The sequence below is a fragment of the Gorilla gorilla genome, chromosome 11 (genome assembly GCF_029281585.2).
Source record: "Gorilla gorilla gorilla isolate KB3781 chromosome 11, NHGRI_mGorGor1-v2.1_pri, whole genome shotgun sequence".
Taxonomy (NCBI): domain Eukaryota; kingdom Metazoa; phylum Chordata; class Mammalia; order Primates; family Hominidae; genus Gorilla; species Gorilla gorilla.
The window spans coordinates 101818583-101839825 of NC_073235.2; the positions used below are offsets into that span (position 1 = coordinate 101818583).

Consider the following 21243-nt stretch of genomic DNA (forward strand, 5'->3'; position numbering starts at 1 on the left):
CAACCGCACAGTTGGACTGTTAGGATCCATATCTTTTTGATAAAGGAACAAGAGCTGAGTCAACTTTTTCAATCCAGAATGCAACCAACTCGAGTATCTCTGTTTATACAAAGCAATACTAATACAAATAACCCAGAAAATATGTGCATTGCTATTTTTAACACTTAAACCGAGGAACTATGATTTACTAAGGCTAATATTAAAGTGATTTTGCATTTACTAAGCATGTATCGCTTTGCATGGTGGTGGGCTGTGAAAAAGAAAGGATGAGGGTACACGTATAATGGGCAACTGCGGCAGTTCCCACTCAGATACCGAGACACAGCCACAAACACCACCACATAAACAGTGGCCACAGACAAAGCTATTTTATGAATAATATTATATTCTAAGATAAATTAAAATGGTTCAAATGTCTTTCCAACTACAGAAACTTGAAATTTCTGACTTCATTGTAGTTAATTATGAAATTTTAAGTATAAAGATTTTTGGATGGGAGATAAAAGTATAGGTGTCCTTATTTGTAGTCAATTTGACATTTAGTTGGCCATTAATATCTGGAATTTTTAAAAAATAAGGTATTTCAGAACTCAAACTGTATTAGAATTTTCTTTAATTATTCCAAAGTTTACTAGCAGACTTGAATTTGCTCTAAGCCAAACTGCAAGAGAATAAATTTTATAATATTGGTATTTAATACTTATGATAGCTAGATTGATCTATCTAAAACTAAATTTTCTTTTAGGTTCCTGAAACAACTTTTTAACTCACTTGTTTGTTTTCCAACTAGCCCAGAGAATAGATGTCACATATGATTATAAGCATGGTTCCATTTTCAAACTGAGGCCCCAGAAGCTCAGAATAAAAAGCATATTTCCCAAAGTCAAATAGCACTGGGAGGCACCATGAAGACACTCTGTTAGTGGACCAGTATTTCATGGATCTCTTAAGAAGGGAGACTAACGAATGAATGGAAGGAAACATTCACCACCACCTCCATCAGCGACCACAAGCTCGACAGCTGATGCTGCAACCAATACTTTAGACAAAACAAAAAACAAGGTAACAACAGCAAAAAAAAGAAAACATGAAGCTGTGATCTCAGGCCCCTTATACAAGTTAACTAAGAAGTTTAGAATCCAAGAAAACTACGGAACCTAAAGGGAATTTAAAACTTAATAGGAAAAAGCAAAATAATAAACACAGGTTAAAATGATTTGTAAGACACACTTAGAAAAACAGAGATCTGAGCATCCCCTTTTCCCAAAATAAAACAAAAGATAAAATAACTGGATATCCTTCACTACATTCTGCTCGGCTTGGTGGGATTTATTTGTTTGAACAGCAGTGTGGTACTAAGAGTAGCTAAGCTGAAAAAACATAATACACTTGCTATGAAGAAGAACATTTTTAAACAAATGTGAAGAATTACATATTCTGTCAGTGAGAATCCCCTGTCTGAGGGAAGAGGAGGGGCATCCCCTAGCCTCCTCTTCTATGTGTACATGAGGGAGAGAGCAAAGACAGGCAATGAGTGATATGTGCATTCTTTGCTCATTTTCGGCCTTTTCAATCTGCTTGGTGATATGCTAAATAACATATTAAACATAAGAATATAATGATACTTCAATTAGGTAAAGGGAAAAAAAACTGATTCTGAGGAATTACTTTGTCATGAAAAAAATTCATTTAATGTCATTTGGCAGCCTTCTACTATCCCTCTCTGTCCCCACTTCTGAGCTATAACATCAGAATTGAAAACTGCTGCCATTTTAAGGGAAAGAAACACTTCCTCTGAACTTTGGAGTATGAAAACACTACATTTGAGAGCTCTTCCCCTAAGCTGTTGCTGAATGGCTCGCTTGTCTAACGTCAGCACCCTCACCTGTGATTGGGGATATTGTCTCCTGCGTCAGAGAGTGTAAGGATTCTTCTGTGAGATGATTTGTGTAAAAGGCCTAGCACAAGATGTGGAATCAACAAATGGCATCTTTCTCCCCACTGTGCAATCATTTCTTATGGTCACTGCAATCCCTTGGTTAGGAATATTTTCAAGCTGTCATTTGTGAGCCTTCTTCAGCATGAGTCCATGAGGTTGGGACACAAACTAAAACAACCTCACATGAAAATAACTAAAACAGACAGTTGGCAACTGGTTAACACAAGACATGATGCATCCCCACTACATACATGAACTTAGGTTAAATTAAACGGACAGTTGGCAACCGGTTAACATGATTCTGGTCCATGCAGTTGATCAGCCATTATATATGATGAGCACATGCTCAATTTGTTTTTTTCTGCTGGCCCAATTGGCTGCTTGATTTCACTACTCAATTGTTTTGGCATGTTGTACATATGAGTTAAATCCAAATGGGTAAGGCTTGCTCAGGATGACAGAAATAATTATCCTACAATCTATTTCTAAAGGCACGCTATATGAATGCCATACCATTGTCACACCGGAAATCTAGTAACATCTTTGCAGCTCAATAGCTTTAGTCAGTCATTTTGTTCCTCAAATATTTAGCAACAAAGTCTCAGCCAGCACCATGGGACAGAGCTGCTTCAAAAACATGTCTACATGCTAAGTAAAATAAACCAGCACAAAATAAATGTTCTATGATTCCACTTACATAAGGTAGGTAGAATAGGCAAACTCACAGAGGCGGAATACAGAATAGAGGCTACCAGGGGTCAGGATGAGAGGGGAATAAGGAATTGTTGCTTAAAGGTTACAGACTTTCCATTTGGAGAGATGAAAAAGTTCTGGAAAGAGACAGGGGTGATGGTTGCACAACACTGTGAATGTAATTAATGCTACTCAGTTGTAAGCTTAAAAATGTTTAGAATGGCAAACTTCATGTTATGTATATTTTACCATAAAAAACATGTCTAGAGTCACAGAGAATATGTTTAGGAGATGGAGCACATTGGAAGTTGCATGCACTTGCAAATTGTTCTTTTCATTACAATTTTCAGGCTAGGTGCAGTGGCTCATGCCTATAATCCCAGCATTTTGGGAGGCCGAGGCAGGAGGGTCACTTGGGGTCAGGAGTTCAAGATTAGTCTGGCTAACATGGTGAAACCTCATCTCTACTAAAAACACAAAAATTAGCCGGGCATGGTGGTGCTCACCTGTAATGCCAGCTACCTGGGAGGCTGAGGGGGGAGAACTGCTTCAGCCCGGGAGGCAGAGGCTGCAGTGAGCTGAGATCATGCCACTGTACTCCAGCCTGGGCAACCCAGCGAGACTCCATCGCAAAAAGAAAAAAAAAAAAACCCACAATTTTCAGTTAACAAGACTGTCTCTTTAGTCATCCCATTTGAACATCATGATCACCTATGAGATGCACAAGGCAGGTACTGGTACCTCTACTTATTTAAATGGGTCAAAACCCTGAGCACCTGGGGTTTTGCAATCAAAAGCCGACCTTAGGTATTTCAACTCTTCCTCAAGTAAGAATAAGTAAGCCACAGAAAGATGCAATCATAATGTTTTCAAATTGGAACAGCTAAGGACTATTTAATAAGGGAGGACTGTGCCTAAGGTCTGCTAAATTAGGATGCTCAGGACAGCCAGTGGCAGAGGAAAGAGGCTGCAAGTGGTTACTCACAGAGACATCAGAGGAAAAGGAAGAGGTGCCAGCACTTAAACACACTTTGAAAGGTGAAATCAAAAATAAATACGCAGACACACAACCACAATCTGTACTTTCCAAGCATCTGGCCAGACAGAGAACGGCTAAATCATTACTTCCCTGTTTTAAATATATATATATGCCTCAGGCTACAATTGTTGCACTTTTATGGACTTCTCCATACCTTTCTTCCACCTTCAAAACTGCTCTTTTGAACTTCAGACCACTGGGGTGTTCAAGAAAGTATGAACTATCCACTGAATCATTCCCTTTCTAACTGCCAAACTCAAGTGAAGAATCACCTAAAATGGTTTGGCTTAGGGGTAATAAGGAAGAATTATTTCAATAACAGGAATCTTTTACTCATGAGTTGAGTCTATTTTTGAAAAACCCAACAAGCCACCTTTCTCACCTAAGGTGAGTAGTACTGGATGCCTCACTCTCTTCTTCCTATATTGAAAGGGTTTTAGTTCCTCCCTCAGATTCACTGTTATATCCCCAGCCCATCGCAAAGTGCCTGATTCTTAATCAGGACTCCAGGAATGCTGGTGGAAATATACTGTTGAATTACTGTTTCACCTTGCTTAGAACAAAAATGCATTCTTTTTTACTTTATATAGACTGAACTACAAAAACTGCATGCATCTGTTCCATGACAACCACCAACAAAATAGGCGCGCTTATCTCCACACTAAATTACAATCTAGCTATGCAATTTAAGTGAATAATCTGGAATGTTTAAGGATAATGGCTGTAGGATGAATGCCAGGGTCCACATTACATATCCATGATAGCTGAAAAGAGCTATCCCAGTGAGATTTTCCATAATCACACAACATATCAGAAGCCTAAATCAAATCTTACCCAAATCTAAACAACAGATATGAGCCCCTGTTTAACCGAAATGTGCTGGGCATCAATCACCAAATTACTCTATTCGCTGTTTCTAGTTCAAAATGTTTTGGAACTGCCAAGAACACTGTAATAATAATAAAACTTTACATACTAATAAAACTATACTTTATGAAACATTTTTAAACTTAATTCATTAAGCACATCAGAGAATTGGTTAACTGAGAGTGGTACTGCTCCTGTCATGGGACCTTTGGCAACATCTGGAGACATTTTGGTTGTCACAACTGGGGGAAGGGGTATAGTGGCATGCTAGTGGCATCTAGTGGGTAATGGATGGGGATGCTGCAAGGCACAGGACAGCCCCCCACCACAAAGAATTATCTTGTTAAAAGGTTAAATTCCTGCATTATAGTAACAGCTACATACAAAATATATATTATGCTGAATGCTGTGGACACAAAGATCAATAAGAGATGGCCTCTGTTATTGTGGACAGTCCATCTAGTGATGGAAACTGACAGGTAACAATGACAACAGGCTGAGATAAGTGCTGTGACAGGGTTATTTACAAAGGCTGCTAAGAGCAGAAGTAGCAACTACTTCAACCAGGAGGTTGAGGCACTTCACTAGCAGTGTCTTTCCAGCTGGAATCTGAAAGATAATTTCATCAAGTAGAAAAGAATAGTGCATTCTAGCCAGGTGAAGACATGCATGCAAAAGCAAGCGTCAAACTGAAGGACTCTAGAGTCACCAGGATTGTGTGTAGGGGCTTTCAAAGCCAGAGATTAACAAGGTACATCTCCCTAAAGAACCAATCTCATGTGGAGAGAAGGAGATTACTAACTTAACAGGCAAAATGATTTTATGCCATTTTAAAAATATTTAAAACACAGGGGCCATGAGCAGTGGCTCACGCCTGTAATCCCAGCACTTTGGGAGGCTGAGGCAGATGGATCACGAGGTCAGAAGATCGAGACCATCCTGGCTAACATGGTGAAATCATGTCTCTACTAAAAACACAAAAAAAATACCCAGGCGTGGTGGCACATGCCTGTGGTCCCAGCTACTCAGGAGGCTGACGCGGGAGAATCGCTTGAACAGGGAGGCGGCGGTTTCACTGAGCTGAGATCGTGCCACTGCACTTCAGCCTGGGTGACAGAGCGAAATTCTGTCTCAAAAAAAAAAAACAAAAACAAAACAAAAACAAACAAACAAAAAACAACAAAACACGTATATGGACTAGAATATAAACTTGGCATTAAATTTTAAGATAATACAGAAGGTGGCTTTGTTAGATTTGTAATGCTACACTAGTTAGGTTGCTCCCACTCTCAGGAGATATTTTAAGCAATGGTAAACATTTCAAAATAATTAATTTCATGTGTTTGGAATATAGAATGAGTGCAGGAAGAGGGAAGAAGGTAGCTCTAGTGAAATATAAGGCTGAACAGTGTCATCTTGATGGTCTTTATGATATGGAGTCCGTACTTCCTACAGGGTGGGTAGGGGGAGTGACTGACGAATTACAAACAAGGAACACAGGAGAATCAGGTGGCAGGAGAAAAGTCATGAGGCAAGAAGACCTGAAATATTTTAGATGACAGATGATGAAAGAATGAACAAGGCAGTGGCACAAGGGAAAAAGATTTTAGATGGAGAAGTGATGGAACCCACAGGATCAAACAGAAGGGTGAAGGAGAAGGAACTGTTTAGGTCAGGCAACTACGTGAGCAAACCATGAGAGCAGAGAGTGGAAGGGGAAAGAGGTTTTTATGATAGGGTTAAAGATGATCCCATTTGAATGTCAAGACAACCCTCCGAACTATGTGAAACATGCAAATACAATGATTCCCAGCTTATAGAAGAGTTTAACGAGGCCCTGAGAAGTGAACAGACTTGCCCAGGATCACATATCTGGCATAAAAGAACTGAGATTAGAACCCAGGGCTCTTGGCTCCTGATCTGGATTCTCCTCACTCATGTTGCCTCTCTAGTCATATCTACAATTATAACCAAACATGATTTTCATGATACAACAGTTTGGACCAAACTTCCACATGCCTCAGAAGCCCTGGATAAATTTCTGAATTGGTAATATCAAGTTAGAGGTTTGTACACTTCCACACAAAGCCCGTTTCGACTTCCATGTGAATGCAAGAGAAAATTAATTGTGAATGATTGTGAAATTTAGGAAAAATTATTGACAGCTTTGCCTAACTCGTTCTTTGTCCAGTTCCTTTGTATCACCAGTATAATCAAAATATGCATTTTATAACTTTGTATGCAACAAGGCTTTAACATCTACATACATACCTACAGGTAGGTATTAAAATGGCCTCCATGAAAAGTCCTAAACATAAGGTCAGAATAATGTCCTTTTCTATCTAGCTGCCTATATGTGAATGCATGCCTTCTTGATTTTTTTCAAAGCAAAAATATTAATAGCATACTTTGCTTCAGAGGATCCAAATTCCAAAACACCCTCAAAGGCACACACACACATATTCAGTTCACATCATATCTCAATAATAATAGCTGATACTGTTTATGGTGCATCATTGCATGCCAGGCATTAGGCCAAGCATTTTATGTAATTTCCAATCATTTAATCCTCTTTATATAACTCAGAACCATTACTACTCAGTTTTACTAACCAAACAAGGGGGGCTCATAAAGGTAAGGTTATAGAGGCTTGTCAATCAGGACATGAATCCAGCCCTGATTCCAGGATACATGCTCTTAACCAATAGCCTTCCTATCTTCCAGAGACTCCCTTACCCTGGAACAAAGCTCATGGCACAGCAAATTTCTGTAATAGGTTTCTCATTATTTTCCCTTCAACTTAACAGACATTGTCTTAAATCATGTGTAGCAGCTCACACCAGGAAACAGATTTCCATTCAAAGCTTTAGATGATTTGTCAACCTGGGTTCATTTCTACAGCAGCCCCAATCCACCATACGAAAAATATTATCTCATCAGTAGAAAAAAATGGGTCCCAGCCCATGAACACAAATGGAAAAGGCAGCCCTTTCCTCCACTGCTCTTCTTTTGATCTTCTCAATCTCATTTTCATGGTTTGTATTAGTTTATGGTGCGTTCACTAAAAAATAGAGTATCACTTTTCCTCATGATGCATTTTCTTGTGGTGAATTCACTACAAAATCTCTACAAATGTATATGATGTAAAGATCATCTCTCTACACCAGACAGGCAAAAGGCCCAATAAATCATGCATAGATGGATTTAGCATGGCTGAGTCATCCAGCTGACCAAATAAAACAACAATCTGGTGCATCCACTTTGAAACAGCGGGGTGGGGAGTAGCATCTCAGCCTGCCACTTAGCCAGCTAGTATGCTTAGGCAGTGAATGTAAGTGCTTCTCTAAGCTCCTGTTTCTTGATCTATAAAATGGAGACACTGGTCCCTATCTCTGAAGAAATATGTGAGAAGTTAATGACTGTATATGTAAAACGTCTATTTTCTTTTCTTTTCTTTTTTTTTTTTTTTTTTTTAGAGACAGGGTCTCGCTATCTTGCTATTTTGCCCAGGCTGGTCTCGAACTCCAAGGCTCAAGGAATCCTCTGGCCTCGGCCTCCCAAAGTGCTAGGATTACAGATGTGAGCCACCATGCCCGGCCCGTATACGTAAAATGTTTTAATACTCTCTCCTTACCCAAAGTCTCAATAAATGCTAATTTTTTTTTTTAAGACCCACCCAGGGTCTCACTCTGTCATCCAGGCTAGAGTACAGTGGTGTGATCTTGGCTCACTGCAATCTCCACCTCCCAGTCTGAAGCAATCCTCCCAGCTCAGCCTCCTGAGTAGCTGGGACTACAGGCACATGCCACCACACCCAGCTAATTTTTGTATTCTTTGTAGAGATGGGGTTTCGCCATGTTACCCAGGCTGGCTTCAAACTCCTGAGCTCAAGCAATCAGCCTGCCTCAGCCTCCCAAAGTGCTGGGACTGCAGGCATGAGCTACCCCACGCCCGGTTAATAAGCTATAACTTCTATTCTACAACCAGAAGCAACATAATCTTTTACACCTCAAATGCAGTGTAAGTCTATAAATAAAAGACAGAGATGACAGTTGTTTAAGCAGAAGGAACCCCCTGCTAGAGAGTCTACCAATGGCTTCTTCTGTTTCCCAGACCCCCACCTGAAGATACTGACCTGGGAGAGAGGGCATTCTTTGGCTAATGTGCTCTGGTTCATCTCTTTGAGCAGTTCCTTTAAGGCATTGCGGACTGTGGCATGGTTCCACTGCTCCGCAGGCAAGTCTTCCAACTTTGAACAACTACAAAACAGAGCAATAATGAACAATACACAAACCTCAACCAGGGTCCCTGACTGAAGAGGAGACAGTGCAGCAGCCATTCTTGGGTCTTGTGGGAGCTTCAGAAGAAATGCTGAAGAATGAGGTCTAAGTGAAGGAAGGGAAGTAAAACTGCTTCTCCAAGACTTTGCGAGGGCCCAAGGGGTCTCTTTTAAGTTTGTCATCCCACTCATCCAAGAAAAATAGTCATTTTCAATACAAGAAATGCTATTTTTATAAAATATGATTTTTCCAATGTGCTGGTGAAATGGCATGGCAGTGTGGTTATAAACTTCCCCAATACAAATGTAATTATTGTGCATGCCTAAGGTTAACTGTAAACAAACATCCCCTGTCAGATTTGCAGTTGGAAGGCCCACCCTCACCCTCATAGAATGGCTCAGAGTTACTCTCTGAACCAAAAAATGACTTTTCAGATTCTCACCCATTCATAGACACAGATGGGAATGCTGGGGGTCCATTTTTAAAGTATAAATTCCCCAAAAGGGGAAAATTCAAAACACTTACACTAAAGGACAACACTCTTTAAATCACACCCATCAGGCACTTTACAATAAAAGACTGCAAAGAACCTCCAGTTCTTTAGAGAGATATCTTGTTCCAGATGCCATATTTGAAAAAATAAAGAAATCATCCCCAGAATCTCTGCAGGCCACAAAGTGTGTTTTTGTTTGTTTGTTTGTTTGTTTTGATGTGGCCCTTGGAAAGGGAATAAAAAGATCTCCTATGTCAGGACATTCTTGGTAAACCTCCTACAAGAACAAAACTCTCGCCTCATAACACAAATGTGAAAACAGCAGAGGTGTTTATTCTTCAAATACTATGTGCTACACATTTAACCAGGCCTAGAGGACCCATTGAATAAGGGGCTGTGTAAAGCTCCTCCTAAGGGCTATAGATTTTTAATGATTTGTCAAGCCGCCCCTAGGTTACCACTTCACTGCTTCTGAAAACAAAGCATAAAGTAGTTGGAATGTGACTATAAAGACACCTGGGGAAGGGCCACCCTTCTCCTTCTCTCCTTCTTTCCCTCTCTCTCCTTCTTTTCATTTTGTCCAATGTCCAGAAATTAATAGACAGGACATGCTGATCTTTGCAGTGAATCTATGATTGACGGAGCAGCTCTGACAGCAAGGAAAAGCAGATGTTCAGAAACACCCACCTTTGTAATTGGATTTTCAACGTCACAACATGATAGACATCTTGTAGCATGTCGGCCACTGTCGCGTCGGGTGCATCTGTCACATAACTGAGGGGGAGAGGGTTCCACCTTCCCAGCTTGATTATTCCTGCACAGGGAAGAAAAACATAATAAACACATATCTGCTATTTATTAAACCTTCCCATTGTTTGTTCAATGTTAAGAAGGTCATTCAATCATCAACATCCAAGGCCCACTCAGATATTTTACAACCCAGTGCAATAAGCTATTTCTTTCTGGCCGACAATTGAGTTAGTTAACTATACAGGAAGATGGGAAGGAAAGAATGAGGTTTAATCACAGACAATCAGTTCTTTTATGTTTTCCTGTTTCTTAAATTACTTAGAAAACCATACGGATACTTCCTTCCCCCCAGAATTGTTTCACATTCTAACTTAAGGCTGATGCTAAATATACAGGACTGCTGATTTCATAGACAAAAAAAAAAGTAAGCCTCAAGTAAATATAAGATTCAGTTTTGAATTGTACAAGAAAATTCCTGTGTGTGGGCTCAGCACGCAGTTACATCCTGACTGTGGTGCGATTCCCAGTGCGAACAGCATTTGGAGCTCATGAAGCAGTTAGAGTTCGCTCCCATATCTGCGTTTCAGCAGGCAGTGGGGTTGCTTTCCCAGGCCAAATGCAATACCACGGTGATTGACCACAGATCAGAAATAGCAAAGATGCTCTCAACTTCCTTTCTTTTTTTTATTCCTCAGCTCTTTTGACAGTGACAATAGTACTTTTTCCCTGTGGATTTCCTGCTGCATATGGTAAACATGCATAACAATGAAAAAATAATAAAAATCCTTTTTAAGCTTGGGCTACGTAGAACAGCAATTTTAGGAATACCCTTGTTAGAGGAAGATTCATGGGATGGTTTCAGCAACATATGGTGAAAATGCTAACTTATTCATAAGATAGGCCCATTTTATCTGGTACACAGGGCACACATAACATTGATGAAGAAAAATAGAGAAACCCATTTCACATATGACACAGGGTAACAAAAATTTTATTTGTAGGCGATGAAAAATCCCATGTCTCCAGGATGTCAGAAATTGCCACACATAAAAAGCAGTGATGTTTTAGTGATAAAAGAAAAACAGCATTTTTATTTTTGACAATACAGGTGAGTCCAACTACACTGTTCTTTAAAAAAGTATATTATCATCAAAGAGAGAAAACACCTGTGTACCCAAGTGAACTTTTAAGAGCCTCACAAAATGACAGCTATGGGGCAAAATTCCAGCAATAGGAAATGGACTTTCTGGTCAGGGCACGTCCTGTCCAAGAAGAAATAAATGAATGCGCAATGCTTGACATAATGCTTGAAAACAGGGAATAAACAGAACAAAAATATTAAAATGATACACTGTTTCAGTATTAAGATTTAACAATCTGGTGCTGAATATGCTGCAGTATAAATAGTGCCTGGACTCAGATCCAATAAAGTAACACAGCTCTCATTCATAGTACCGTATGTCTCCAGTTCTGGCTCCTTAAGTCATATTTCACTTGCCAAGAAAAGCTGTTTTCTTGCGGGGATAGTTTTCTTAACATTCTCTCTCATGACAATGAAAAGTGCACAGCACGCAGCATGTAGTAGTCATGAAATGAACATCCAGGGCCCACTGGACAGCCACCCACGAGAGAGTGGGTCTGCTTCCTTGCTTCTTTTACTCCTGACATTTGCAAATACTAAAAAGAAACCATGTAACATGTCTAACATATTTCCTTTTTAAAAAATCATTCCACAATTTTAAATTCCTTTCAAAAGTCATTACCATGATCACCCATAAGTTGAATATAAATTGGCTGTGTTCTAAAGTCACACAGATAATATATGACAGAATGGGGGGGAATGAAGTTGATAGTTGTGCACTATGATAGGGAAGTAAAAGAAGCAGATTTTGTGGGTCATTTTGGTTACTAAGACTATGCAAGTAATATAAAAAAAAGGACCCTACAAGCTTCAACGCACAACTCTACAAGAGACTCATTCAAGCTGTTGTGGTGTCAGTAGTTGATTCCTTTTTATTGTAAAGAAGCATTCCATTTTAAGAATACACCACACTACAGCCAGACACAAGAGAATATATCTGTACGATTTCATTTATATGAAATACAAGAACAGGCAAGACCAATCTAATGGGGATAGAAGTCAGAGGGACAGAAAGGGGCATTACATAGACAGGGACATATGGGGATTTTCTTGTTTGGCATGGTGGTTGCATGGTTATACAAATTGTCAAAATTTATCAAACTGATCACTTAATATGCATACATTTTTGTATGTAAATTATACCTCAATTTTTCAGAGAGGGGAGGGAGAGAAATCTCTACAGGAAGTAATAGACAACTCATTCTACTGGAAATAGAATCTCCATATAGGTAAATTCTTACCCCACCTTGATGAGCCGGAAGAAGACTTGTTTGGGCTGGAATTAGACACACACAGGTGTTTTAACAACACTTAATACCTCCACATAGAGCAGCTGCTACAGTTTGGTTTCTATATCTTGGAAGAGAGCTGTTGGCACATGCTATTTTCCCAGGCAATGGGAAGTGTGTGCTTTTCCTTTTTTGCACCTTATTAACTAACTTGCACAGTCCTAGAAGTCATGGTCTCTGCACAGCTATTTACCAGGGTCTGCAGGTACAAGATCTGCTAGGAGAGCTATGGCCAGAAGCCCACTCTACTCCAGCCAGGTAGAGGCTTGGAGTAACTCTTAATCAGCCTTTCCTCCAAACAGGGTCTCTGTCTAATGTACTGTGTTAATCCTCTTTGCAAATACATTCTTTAGAACAGTCCTCCTTCCCTGATATAAAATAGACAAAAATATTACTTGGAATAGTAGTCAAGTGTTAATTGAGGAAATCAAATTGGGAAGCAGTATACCATAGTGACTAAGAACGCAGGCTTCCAAGTTAAATTGCCTCTGTTCACATCCTGGCTCTGTCACCTACTAATTATGTAACCCTACCAAGTTACTTAAAATTCTCCATACCTCAGTCCTCTCATCTGTAAACTGGAACAATAAAAGTACTGATCTTACAAGAATACTGTGCAGATTAAATGTAAAAATTAGTAAAGAGCCTGAATATAATTTAATCTCAAAAATTTAGTCATTCTTTTGACCTTTTTAATGTGTCTTAAAGAGAAGATATAGTCAGTTTATTTCAAAATACATTGACTCAAAAGATTTTTGATGATTATATTAGCTTTCAGTCATGTGTCTATAAAAGACTTTTGTTTTAAATCACAAAGGAGGAGTATACATCAATGTGTCCCATCTTCTATTCCCACCACTTCCCCATTCATTTCTTCCATCCTTGCTCCTCAGCGGATTCTTTCCTTTGACCTATAAGTAGATTCAGATCTCCCTACTTTTTGTTTGTTTGTTTCTGACACAGGGTCTGGCTCTGTCACCCAAGCCGAAGTGTACTGGTGAGATCTCAGCTCACTGCAACCTCTGCCTCCCAGGCTCAAGCCAGCCTCCCACATCAGCCTCCCAAGCAGTTGGGACTACAGGTATATGCCACCACACCTGGCTAAGTTTTGTATTTTTATAGAGACAGAGTTTCACCATGTTGGCCAGGCTGGTCTCCAACTCCTGGGCTCAAGCGATCTATCTGCCCACCTCAGCCTTCCAAAGTGCTGGGATTACAGGCATGAGCCACTGCACCTAGCCCTCCCCTACTTTAAAACAAACAAAAACACTATGACAATCTCTCTGTTCCCTCAGTCTCTTATTTTCTGCACCACCAAATCTAGTATAGGTGTACCTCCAATTTCTCCATCAGTTCTTTACCCCTGAATATCTAGTGTCAACTCCCTCCATGAGGAAATGGAGATTCAGAAGGGATGGGTTATCTTAAGTAGCCTAGGTAATATTACTAGCAAGTAGCAGAGCTCAGATTCACTTCAAAGACCAGGCTCTCACTCTTCTTGTTATCACACTGGCTCAAGTGAGAGGCAAACTAGAAGAAAAGACTGGTTCCAAGTTTCGGGAGGCCATGAATGCCTGGCTCAGTAGCACACTGTATAGGTCAAAGGTTAGGAGTAAGGTCTGGAGTCAAAGATGAGTTTACACCCAGCCTCCTCTGCTTGTCACCTGTGAGACTTTGGGCAAATTGTTTAGTCTTTCCACGTGTCCATTTCCATATCTGTAAAATGGGGATAAGAACAATGCCTACCCTTTAGGGTAATGATGAGACTTTACATGAAAAGGAGACTCTAGAACTGGGACTGCTACATAAGTGCTCCATAAAACTTAAGGGACAATAGATCCTTGTAAGTTTCTTAGTGTACACATAACAACAATAAAGCAAAACTTCCAGAGATTAATTTATACAGGTTGAGTATTCCTTATCCAAAATCCTTGGAGAACCAGAAGCAATTCATATTTCTGATTTTTTCAGATTTTGAAATAGTTGCATTATACCTACCAGGTAGGCATCCCAAATCCAAAAATTCAAAATCTGAAATGCTCGAATGAGCATTTCCTTTGAGCACCATGTTGACACTCAAAAGATCTCAGATTTTGGAACATTTCAGATTTCAGATTTTCAGATTTGAGATGCTCAACCGGTACTGGACTGCAGGTGGATTAAAAACGGCGCTCATTCCAAGGGGAGAAAAAAGAACCAAAATAATTCAGGTAGGTATGTCTAGTTACAATTACAACAGCCTCTTCCTGGCTTCTAAGGAGGGATGCAGACCCCACCAATCACTCCAGTGTAGTGAACAGGGACAAAGAAGCAAGAACAAGTTATGTGGCCATTGAGGATAATATTGCAGCACTGGAGAAATGTCAATAATGATGGCATAACTTAAGTATACAGATGTTATTCCCAACATTCACATTCTATGAGTAAGTTTTGTAACCCCAATTTGAAAAATGAGAAAAACTAGTGATGATTAAATTAGGAAATATTTCATACATGTGTGCATGCATGTGCGCGTGCGCGCACACGCGCACACACACACACACACACACACACCTTTGAGTTCAGCCAGGAACATAGTAGATGCTAAATGCATGGCAATTTCCATTTTTTCTCTGAAAATTTATCACACTCTCACTCTGTCTAGAGTACTGATCCCCAATATTCACTTCTAGAAACTGTCTATATTATTGCTGAAATTCTGCCATGGGAATAATTCCAACCCTGATAACCCACCTGAAGTAATCCTTTCTCTATAACATGGTACAATAAATATTCTTGGTTGGTTTGTATACCTTATAAAAAACCGACTTATTCACAATATCCCTTTATGTTACTTTACAGTTTGCACAGTGTTTTATACAACCATTAGTTTATCCTTATGAAAACAGCCTGGACTCAGCATTCTACCTGGAAGTAAGCTGAAGATCAAAGAATGACTTTTCAAGGACATAAGTGGATGAAAACCAGGAATAAAACCTAGGCTTCATTTTGCAAGTTTTTGAACTACTGGGCCAATATCCTTTCTGCTCAGCTCTGCTACCGATGCCCTGAGGATGTACCCACGTCCAAGCGCCCAACCACACAAATGGGACCCTGGAGAGGAGGGCCAGAGCACGTCCACAGTCACACATCAGGCAGTGTCTGGACATTTAATGTTAAACCAAGGAATAAATGAGACCAATGAGCAAACAGGTGACATCACAGTCCCAGAAGACTGAAGAGCCAGTTAAACTTGGGACTTCTCTGGAAAAAGCAGTTTCCCACAACAGTGCCATTTCAGACATAAACATTGTTTTCCAATCATCTTTATTATTTACAAGGAATTTGTCATCTGCAAACATTTAGAAAATGCTTGGTGTTGAATACTATTACAGATGCTGTTATAAGGTCTTTGAGTCACAAATTATGGGCCTTTATTTTGGGGTTGAAATTCATACAAATGTTAACATGATTGAATTGAGCACAGTATGAATAAAACCGTCTATATCCAGACAAATCTGTTCACTAAAATATAGAGTACCAATCCACTCAATGTGTAATGTGTACAGACCAAATAACAAAATGCAATTGTAGGTAAATTTCCCATTAGTGATATAAAATTAGATTGGGAATGGAGGCAATTTTTGTCTAAAATTAAAAAGATGCAATAATGGAAACCAGTTTTTTTATTTTCTCAATGTAGTATTCTGCCAGAGTTAAAGAGCTGACATTTCACCAAAAGAAATATCAATAGTTGTTTGTGTTCATGTTTTTGGTATTTATCTCAAAGAAAACAGTTACTATTCTCAGTAAATGCATAATTCATATTTTTAGTATCATTTGCCTCTAATTATATAAAAACAAAAGAGTGGTGATAATACACATTATAGTTGATCAATATTTGATTCAAGCCTTTAGAAAGTCAATCATGTCTGAGGATAAAATAAAATGTGATAATACATTATAATCAATGAGCCATTAGAAGTGTTTGTATTAAGCATGAAGCATTCATTCAACAACTTTTTTCTTGTGTCCCTCCAACATAAGTCACTAAGATGCAAAGATAACCTCAATATACACTGTCCCTGTAATTATGGAGCTCACAATTGAGCAGAGAAGCTTATTATTGCTAAACACATAGCTAAGTGAAACCATTCCTAAAATAAGCCAAGATGATAGCTTTTACCCCTGTACCTTAAATATGAGAAATACTTACTTCATGAAGGCCTACAACAGGCTGCCTGTGAAGTACATGAGAACAGTTCTCACAGTTTGCAGTGGCATGTAGATAGATGCTGATAAAATAGATATATATTGGGTATGCTGCACAATAAAGCCTACAGTTCAATCTGTGAAACAGATATAAGCAAGCAACCCAGCAAGATATCCAGCAGTATTCTTATAATTCAGCTGGATGGATAATTTTCTTTTATTCCAGGTGCATTTTAACATTAATTTTTAAAGCAAAATGAAAACTCAGCCTGAGAAAAAAAACTGAGACATTAGCTTTAATATCCAAAGGCTGGGGTTTGTATATCTCATAACTCCCTGGAAAAGATCTCCACAAAAGAGTGTCAATAAAAACCCCAGCCTTAGAAGAACTAAGCCTTGGGGCTTCTGGCTCTCGGTATTATTGCCACAATACCAACTGCTGATGAGGCTCCTTGTAAAAATAGGAGAACTCATGACATTGATTGCATCTGTTTATCCTCCTCAGAGTGGTTGTGTTCATATGCCATAGCATATAATTTTCTGTTGTTCAGCTATGCTTTGTTAAAGAAATTAAAAACTGTCTATCCTATATAATAAGAACATAGAATTATTTATCCATAAATCAGTTCACAGGAAATCACTACCCAGCAGTATATAATAATTCAGCCTGTGTTTCTAACCTGTGGCCTGACTGCGGTATATCATCAAATTGTAGCAGCAAAAAGACATAAATTGTAGTTATTATTGCTAAAGCTGTGGTGGGAATGACTTTTCAATGAGGACAAAGAAGAAAACGCGAAACAAAAATGGTTTTTGAAGTATACATATTTTCCTTTTTAATGCATAGTTTAGCAGTGCCCCAGTACAACTTATTGGAATAAACCTAACTCTTCTACACCTTCTGCTTTGATTTTAAGGACTCTATATATATTTCAACTGGCTTGCATTGGGGTAAAAGTAAGTGGAAAATGAAACAGCATTTTTGAGTCATCTTACGTTATTCAAGTGCCTTTATAACTTACACAAATTAATGAAACCTCACAACATACTTGTCTGGGAGCCTACAATGGATTTAATCCTGCATTTATGACAATACAAAAGGAAATGCCAAACAAAAATAAATAATTCAATGATTCAAAATAAACACTGAACATACACTGTCATATGAATTTATCTAAAAATCAAGAGATGCAAGTGTGTGAGCACACACACACACAACGCACTGTTTCCCATCCCCACAGATAACTTCTCTGTTTGCAAGAATTCGGTAACACTGACAAACACAAACAAAGTAGGTTTTACCTTTAAAAATACTAACGTGTATATTTAAATCATATTTCTATCTTTCAGAGGAAATTATCAAGAAGATTATTATTTAAAAATCAAAATTAATTTTAGAGTACTTTCTGAATAAACTATAGTGATACAGCTGTCTGTCACACTTTTTTTTTTGAGCTGACTACCCCCTTACACTACAGAAACATTCTATTTTAGAAATATATACAGTACCATTTGGTGCCTTGTAATCCTATACATGGCTTTTACAATTTTGCAGCATAAAGATTTTGTCTAATGTAATAGATGCCGCTTCACATTTGGGAAATGTTATGTTACAACCCTGACTTTTATTAGATTATTTAATATAAGCACTAAGTAACTAGACTAAATTAATAAAGACCTTATTGAAAAAAAAATGGAGAGGGAGAGAACAAAATTATTCCACAAATTAAATAAAACTTTCTGAAGTTAGCATTTCAGAAATCTTTATTTAATTTTCACAATTCCAGTTCTTCTGCAAAACAGCCAAAATATTGGTCAGGATATGAAAAAAAATGTGGTTGGTGTTTAGTTATTTATTTCATAAAAGTGCCATTTAAAACTATTACATGGAGGAATAAGACAAATGAGAAAGAAAAGTGTGATGAGAAATTATTTGGAGTTGGTTCTAAACTTCTGTCACTGGTTAAAAACTATTTCATCCAGTACATATTTTCTTATTGTTGTTCTAAGTTTAATCATTTTCTAAAAGAGTTTTAAATTAAAAAACTCATGTTGGCAGGTAATGCAAAGAAGCTTCTTTTTTCCTCCTTTCTATTCAGAAATACATTTGCATAAAGAGATTTCCCCCTAGCACTTGTCCCTCTAAAATATCTTCAATAATCAAAGACACAAGCGAAAGAGTATACTCTTTAAAACATACTTTGCTACATTCTAGCAGATGCTATTCATAACTTATGTTTAGCCAGTGTTTCTGCATCCTCTACGGTAAGAGGTATCCACTGAAGGTCTAAGAATACAGTTGCCTCACATCTTTCACATCCTCATTAATTATGTGTATTCTTTTCAAATGTTGCAATAGGTTTTCCTGAGGACCTGGCTTTCCAGGTACTCCATGTCTAGGTTCAATATCCCTGGAAACTCTCTATCAATTGCATGCTCCCAGTTATATATTCTAGAATTGTCCTCCAGGCATATTGTGTTTCCTACAGTTTACGGTTACATAATACCTAATCTTAGGGGCAATATTATGATGGCATGTAGATTATCAAAGAAAACGTCACCATATATTAATAATATGAAGGCAAACATATATTCATTTATGTTGTACATTTTTATTCATGTTCCAACTAACCTGATTTCACAGTAATTCGCTAAGAAACTACAATACACAGAAGCAACTACGGCTATAACTGGTAGAAGTGGCAACTGCTTTTGGTTTGAAGATTTTGGGTTTTTGTTTTTGTTCCCTTTAGAATATTTTAGGCCGGGCGCAGTGGCTCACGCCTGTAATCCCAGCACTTACGGAGGCCGAGGCGGGTGGATCATGAGGTACAGAGATTGAGACCACGGTGAAACCTCATCTCTACTAAAAATACAAAAAATTAGCCAGGTGTGGTGGTGGGCGCCTGTAGTCCCAGCTACTTGGGAGGCTGAGGCAGGAGAATGGCGTGAACCCGGGAGGCAGAGGTTGCAGTGACCAGAGATTGCACCACTGCACTCCAGCCTGGGCGACAGAGCAAGACTCCGTCTCAAAAAAAAAAAACAAAAAACAAAAAACGAATATTTTAATATATTTTACTTTCAGTGTTCATATACACATCAGGGACATTTTCATATATATGTTATTAAACCTAATGCACACAGTTTCAGATGTTTTACATTTAAAGATATTCTGACAGTTCCTTGATTTACATTTTTTGGAAATGTCATATTTAAAGGCTGTAAACCAAATTTTAAAATATTCCGCTACCATTTTAATGGCCAAAAAAGAAGCCAAGAGTCCAATACACAGGAGGTGTTCTCTCGGTAGGCAAATGTTTCTCTAATTGAATCAAAAGTAGACTTACAGTCACAACATACATGGTGATAAATAATGACAATGGCCTATTTGAGCCCCCAAAAATATTCAGCAATGTCAGAAAAATGCCATATAAATTGATGGGCAACGGAACTGTGGTAGAGTTAGAGGCTATTCCCCTTGCATGTCTAGTTATCCTGTGGCAGCTGGACCACACAGTTAGAGATAATCTGGAGGGTAGAAGAGGTCACAAATGGGTTGTTTTTCTCTCCATTCCCAGGAATTTGCAGATTACTAAGAACTGTGGTGTTTGGAGTGGTCAGATTAAGTAAATGGGTTCCAAGTTCATCTGTAGAGCAGTCATGGGCCTTATCCTGGCCTCTGAAACAAAAGCTCCAGGGGTAGATCCCAGGAGATGCTGGTGATAAGCCAGATTTGGACATCACTGCCCAGCGTGCCCAGTAAAAAGCAAGGACTGGGAGCATCTAGATTAATCCACTAATTCTCCTCAAAAGAGCAGAAAATCAAAATTCCCAGATTCCTTTTTTTTTCCCCTTCAATTCACTGGCAAATCTCATTACTGTTGCAGAGAAAGAGGAACATTATAACATGTAAGTAGGAAAGTAGGGCTAAGGTGCACTGTAACTGTGTTTTATTTCCTTTTAAGTGTGAAGGACTTGGCATAGGCTGAACAGACAATACCCAGGAAAAAAAAATAGTTTCTTGTGTATTAATAAACCTGAAGCTTTTTTTTTTTAACCATATTTAGACTATAAACCACCAAAAGGCAAAGGTCATGTCAATTTAACTTGTTCTAACAACTCTGGCTACAGCCCCATAAAATGAGGATGCCTAAAATACAATGGGTGTGTGTATGTCACATACCCACTTTTGTTTGAAGAGCAGCAGCCTGGCAATCAAGAAATCCCAGATCTTGGATCTGGCCTCTGTTGGATGCAGCTCTGCATCTGTGGATAACTCGCTTACCCTCTCTGGGCCCCTATTTTCTCTTCTATAAAATGGGGAGTTAAAAGCTAAAACAAGAAACAAACTCCCCTGCCTGACTCACAAGATGGTAACTACAATAAAATAACATGAGTTAAAGTGCACTGAAAATTATAAAGTCCTGTATAAACATATGTTGGCATTAATGAATTGTAAGTCAACATAAAAGAGGTAAGCATTACATTTTTTAGGATGTTTTTAAGGGAAAGTTGCCTTTACTTAAAGAAGCAAAAACTTGGATCTTCTAAAATGTCACCT

General features: G+C 38.6%; 1 protein-coding gene across 3 annotated transcripts in view; it reads right to left on the reverse strand.

The window, feature by feature from the left end:
* SATB2 (SATB homeobox 2) overlaps positions 1-21243 on the reverse strand; it is a 193549-nt gene that overhangs the window by 102619 nt on the left and 69687 nt on the right. For all 3 annotated transcript variants that reach the window (XM_063695071.1, XM_019022740.4, XM_063695070.1), the window contains 2 exons: positions 9999-10125; positions 8674-8797 (listed from right to left, as the gene is read on the reverse strand). In XM_063695071.1, coding sequence (XP_063551141.1) covers positions 8674-8797; positions 9999-10125 — 251 coding nt within the window. The remainder of the gene's footprint in view (positions 1-8673; positions 8798-9998; positions 10126-21243) is intronic.